At 43.0% G+C, this 6,000-nt stretch overlaps 1 protein-coding gene across 7 annotated transcripts in view; it reads left to right on the forward strand.

Annotated features, from left to right (window-relative positions):
• Positions 1–6,000, forward strand: part of rapgef1b (Rap guanine nucleotide exchange factor (GEF) 1b) — a 59,334-nt gene that overhangs the window by 46,027 nt on the left and 7,307 nt on the right. For 4 of the 7 annotated variants that reach the window (XM_063889234.1, XM_063889232.1, XM_063889235.1 and 1 more), the window contains exons 12-15: positions 2,627–2,776; positions 3,826–3,918; positions 4,848–4,933; positions 5,737–5,839. In XM_063889234.1, the coding sequence (XP_063745304.1) occupies positions 2,627–2,776; positions 3,826–3,918; positions 4,848–4,933; positions 5,737–5,839 (432 nt within the window). The remainder of the gene's footprint in view (positions 1–2,626; positions 2,777–3,825; positions 3,919–4,847; positions 4,934–5,736; positions 5,840–6,000) is intronic. The other 3 variants (XM_063889237.1, XM_063889236.1, XM_063889238.1) reach the window with 2 other exon arrangements.

Here is a 6,000-nt window from a genome sequence, read left to right on the forward strand (position 1 = left end):
GGGTTTCTGCTCGAGGGGGAGTGGGGGTCCCTCAGGGCTTGGTTGCTGTGTGGTCCTTCGTTTTGCTCATCCACCGATCTGTGTGTGTGTGTGTGTGTGTGTGTGTGTGTGTGTGTGTGTGTGTGTGTGTGTGTGTGTGTGTGTGTGTGTGTGTGTGTGTGTGTGTGTGTGTGTGTGTGTGTGTGTGTGTGTGTGTGTGTGTGTGTGTGTGTGTGTGTGTGTGTGTGTGTGTGTGTGTGATCTGCAATGATTTTGATAGTAACATCATTTCTTAATGCTGATGTGGAGACTTTCTGTATTTCTCTTGTATGTCATATTTAAATGTAAATATTGTTTGGACTTACAACACTTTAGAAAACACTTCTTAGACTTTGGATTTCGAGCTATAAGGATGTTCATTTTATAGACCAAACAATGAATCAGAATCCATTATTCATCCCAAGGAAAATAGTTTCTTTTTAGCCAATAGCCAGTTTCTTAATTTTAGAATGAAATCAAAGAAGAATTAATAGATATTAAAAGCAATAATCAGTTGTAGCCCTAACTTTTTGAACTGGGGCATTAGATATGATTTTATTAATGTGTGACAGGAACATTATTGGACCGTTTGCCTCAGAGATGCAGTCACACAGGGAGCCGTGTGTCTGGAGCAAACGGTCCAAATATCACAAGTGACTGTCAGGCCTTTGGTCAGGGATTATAAACCACAGGACAGCCTTTTGTTGTTCTCACGGGAATGTCTCAACCAACAACAGGTTCTTGTTAATGAGTTAGCTCCTGGTTACTAAATGCTATATTTAGCGCTGAACCAAACAGTGAGAAACCTCATCTCTCACATCAACATTTTAATTCTCAATCAGCATCATTTTAACCTGGTCTTTTTGCAATGTAGCAGATTAGGCACTGAGTACTGTACTATTTTTAGAAATATATTCCCGTGGTTATTATTTCAAACCTCTGTGATCCAAATATTTCCAATTATTGAAAAACTATAGAAAGGTGTAATCTCTTCAGAAATGAGTTGAACTATCAAAATATGTCACATCAGTCAAAAGAACATTTTCTCCCACTTGTTGCACTTAATTGGAGGCATCCACTGACGACCTAAAAAAAGTTGATAAAAATAAAAGGACTTACATTATCAAAATTTAGGCTGGTGTTGTAAAATATGAAAACAGACATTCCAGGCTTCATTATCTCACCCTTTGCCTCTCAAAAAAGACATTTGGTCCAGCTTTAGCTACACCCTAGTTACTTATGGCCTGACCCTGACCCACCAGCAGACCCGGCAATGTGTAACAGTTTTTAGGGTGGGAGTTGACCCGTGGTGACCCCGTGGTGTGCGATGCACCCATAGGTTCGGTGTGCGTTTCCCTCAGGATCTGTGCCGAGGAATGCAGCTCCAGATGGACCTGATGGAAAACACATTCCTCATGTTTCTGCTCCTCTTCCTCCCTGTCCTCCTCGTCTTTTTCCTCCTGATGCACACACTTTTTCTCTTATCCGTCTCATCTCCGCCATTCTATAGCCTCCTCCTCGCCAAATACACACACACACACACACACACACACACCTCCCAGTTGTCTGTTTCTGTGGAATGCCTGGATTCCTCAACTCCTCCGGGCATGATGTTTAGGGGAAGGTTAGGGATGCCAGAAAAGCTGCTTTACATATGTTGAGTGGAAAGGGAAACAACCATTTAGTAAAATCTGTATTATTTTGACGTGTGTCTCCCCCTGTGTGTGTGCTGCTAGTACAGACTGTATTTACTACAAATAAAGAGGAGAGTGAGAGAGAGGCCTTGATTTCCCGCTCAACCTGCGTGTCTGTGCATGAACGTGTGTGTGTGTGTGTGTGTGTGTGTGTGTGTGTGTGTGTGTGTGTGAGCATGTGTTTATCAGTGATCTGTGTATGGTGACTGTGCTGGTATGCTGAAACAGGGCTAATTTGTGCAACATGTTGAAACAGGTTAGCGCTACCTCCCTGCAGACAGGCATCTGCTCAGCTGGCCTCACAGAACACACACTCATATTGTTAAGACATCTATTGCCTATACACACAGAGTTACTGTTAATTGGTGAAAAGCTTGGCTAATCCAAGTCCTCCTCATTGTTTCGCTCAGCTGGTGTCTTATGGAAGACGACCTGCATCGCGTAATATGATAAAATGTCAACTCTAGCTGCAAAGTTGATGCATTATATAGTAGCACAATTGTCTGGACTGAGACAAGGACAGAGACAGACTGAGGGGAAGAGATGCTGGCAAATAGAGAAAGAGTTATTATTATTTTATTAATTCTTCTTTTGTCAACAATAATGTATATTAACATCTTCAATGTGTCGCCTTAGTCATGGGATAAAACGTTCTTAGACGATGATGCTACCTTAAATATTGTATTTATGTTCTTCCAGTTTATCTCACTTGAGATGTTGCTACTGGTCCCCATTTTGTGTGTGTGTGCGCATTTCATGTTCAGACACATATCTCTCAGGGGTGTTTGAGAATGAGGTGAGGACTTATTTCTCCTCCACTGCTTCAGCCTCTTTTCCTACCTGCTCTGTCTTCACCTCTCTGGTCTTTTTACTCTTTTATTTTTTCCTGCTTCACTTCTTTCCACCAATCACAGAGCTTGGACATGGTTGCCTTGACCAATGCCACCATTCTGGATGGCGGCGGCGGGGGCGGGACCAACGTTTCCCTGGCCGGCTCAATGGGCTCTGTGGCTGTCTGTCTTCCTTCTGAGTCTTCTCTCACTGACTCACTCCACACCTCAGCGGTGAGCTTCCAAGAGGAAATGATCTGACTCTCAGAGACGAATGATAAACCTTGATCCTGGACCCCTCCCCATGGCAGATTGGTGTTAGCAGTTTGATGCTCGGGTGATAAATTAGTGACCAATTCAGAACCCACAAACTATCTGCAATCTGATTATTGGTCTTTTTAAAGAACCCCAATAGAGCATGATGCACTGCATGTTCTTTTATGCCAGTAAATACTATGACCTTTACCATTGATGCGCGCTACAGTGCCACCTGGTGTTTGTGAGGATAGCGAGCCCACCGCTCACTGTTACACCAAAACTTCAGCTAGCCGCTTCCTCTTCTTCTTATTTAAATAGAGTGGTGCAGTTTGTAGTCTGACCCAGAAGTTGGCATCCCACTAGCTCCCTTGTTAAAAAGCCAATGGGATTCATCCATTGGATTTCAGAATATGCATAAAATAAGATCTGTGGCGAACAATTGTTTATGATAGTTTTGTACAGCAGGATAATCTCCACATATGAATTAATATCACTTTTATTATTTACAAAGCGTGAATGCAATCGCCAGGAGTAAAAAGTTAATGTTAGGCTATAAAAGAACTACAGCATGGTCACATAACTACACATCAACACCGCTAAGCTAAAGGCGGCTAATGTTGGGCTATAAAAGAACTACAGCATGGTCACATAACTACACATCAACACCACTAAGCTAAAGGCGGCTAATGTTGGGCTATAGAGGAACTACAGCACGGTCACATGACTGCACGTCACCACCGCTAAGCTTAAATCCATCAGTGGGGCATTTACTGACATACTTTGTCATAGAACTAAATCTCTTCCGCTTGTGTTAACCACAAGGCTTATTTTAAGCTAACAATCAAAAACACGTTTAAAAAAAAAAGGTTGACTTTGAGAAGAGGGAGCCTCAAGTGGCAAAATGCGAACTCATTCCCGGGTTTTAGGACTCATTCCTGCACCGCTCTATTCTCTCTTCTGTAAGCAAACACTGTGTGCCCCCCTCTCTCCCCTTACGGGTTTGTGTCCCTCCTCTTTTCCCGTAGAGCGAGAGCGCAAACGACGAGGGCGGGGAGGGCGAGTACGTCAACTTGTACTCATCCAGCCAGGCCAATGGGGAGCTGCCTCGCTCCCTCAGAGTAAGTAGCTGCCCGCCACGGGGTCAAAAGGTCAATTCCATTCAACTGGTGCCACCGCTTCAGGAGTGTGAATCAATTTTGAAATTCCGCGGGGGATTCGAATGAGCAGAGCGTGGTTGACTGGCAGACTTCTGTTGCAGCTGCTATTGATTCATCTCTCAAAGCGATGGCACTGGAATGGAATTTGAATGCAGACAAACCTGACCGAGCATGACTTCAGAGAGAGAGAGTGTGTGTGTGTGTGTGTGTGTGTGTGTGTGTGTGTGTGTGTGTGTGTGTGTGTGTGTGTGTGTGTGTGTGTGTGTGTGTGTGTGTGTGTGTGTGTGTGTGTGTGTGTGTGTGTGTGTGTGTGTGTGTGTGTGTACACACTGATGCCTGGCTGGCTCTTTCTGGCTGCGCTTCCACTGTAACAAGCATTTAACCTTGTTCCGATCTAACACCTGACATGTCGCCGCTCCAAATCGGATTCTCTAGGGTTCACCGGTTTTCAATTTTCCAATAACATTCCCCCATAACTGCTTAAGTGCACTTGTTTTACAGCGTGTGTGGTTGTATTCCCATTGGCCAGGGGGAACTTTCAGGGTGTGTTTTAGGTGTGTTGGGAATGTAAGTGAGGGCAGACGATGTATGGGTGTGTGATTGTATTTTCAGTTTTATTTGGTACAGATTCAGTGTGTATGAGTTCTTGGTGTCTCTCTGTTTTGGGTCTCATGCTCGTACTGAGGAAAAGCTGAATTTTACTCATCAACATAAAACAACCCAGTAGTACTGACATGAGTGTACATCCATCTTCCTTCCACCAAAGGTGGAGCATGCACTGGTGGTTCACCAATACCAAGCCCCCCACTCACTGCATGGGACCGTTCATTAATGCTGTTCAGTGTAACGTAGAACACACATGTTGATTATTGCTGTTCCTCCATGACCAGGAATCAATCACAGCTGACGATGGGCTTCAGGATCCCACCCCTCAGATCCCCTCCACCAATAGCAAAGAGGCTCTGGACAAGGAGAGGTAAGAGACGTAATGTTTACACCTTAGAAGTGATGTCAAATTCTACTACCTCTGGGCAGTATATGTATATCAATATAGCGTAAAATAAATCAAGATACTAGAAATAATGCAATATGTTCCAATCAAACTGCAGCAGTCCAACTGAGATCACTTTTCTTTACTCTTTTCCAGTCAAAAGTTGTGTAAAGTTATTCCAATGAATATTTATTTATGTTTGTTTTTCTAAAGGCTGTGTTTCATTGTGTGAAGGAATTTATAGAGCAAACATTTATGATATAACAATCAGAACATGCCTTTCAGTTTGACTTTTACCTAACAAACACAAAACATACATATGTTTGTATAGCTTTGATTCCTGGAGCTGTAGCACAGTTAAAGCCATCCATTCTTTTTTTGTCTCCAGCTTCTTTAATCCCTGTACATTAGCTTTGCATTCCACAAACAGTAAAACAGACAGACCAAATTGATTATGCTACATTTTGTAACTTTAAACTTGGTTATAAGTAGTATGTAGAGCTAAAACTATCAACCAAACATGTTTCGCAAACATTGAGAAAACGGCTCAAACCTTTATTTACCGATGATAGACTACAAATTCAGACACAGTCCAAATCCTTAAGATATTGAATTCACGATCATATTCCACGGAAAAAAACAATCCTTTTATTAAAGAAGCAGAATTAAAAACAAAGGTCAGTTTTAATTTCTTAAACGGTGGCTGGCTTTGGACACCTTTTTATTCGTTGGTGTCTCTAAAAGCAGTGAGTTTTTCTGTGCTGATAACTATGATGTGTGTGTTTAAGGAGGCAGAAGTCACCAGAATCGTCTGGGAGTGATGAGGACGTGGACGAGCTCTCTCTCATCGACCACAAAGAGATCATGAGCAGGATAACACTAAAACAAGAGGTAAGAACAGCACCGCTGCTGAGCTGTTTATAGAGATGTGCTGCGACAGGAGCGTGCAGCAGCAGCATACAAAGCACATTTCATCCGGTTAGTCCGCCCTGGCTAAAGGTCACTGAGAGTCAGTCAGATGTGAAATCAGATCCTGAGCTGCTCCACTGAGA

Source organism: Eleginops maclovinus, chromosome 8 (assembly GCF_036324505.1).
Source record: "Eleginops maclovinus isolate JMC-PN-2008 ecotype Puerto Natales chromosome 8, JC_Emac_rtc_rv5, whole genome shotgun sequence".
Classification (NCBI taxonomy): Eukaryota; Metazoa; Chordata; class Actinopteri; order Perciformes; family Eleginopidae; genus Eleginops; species Eleginops maclovinus.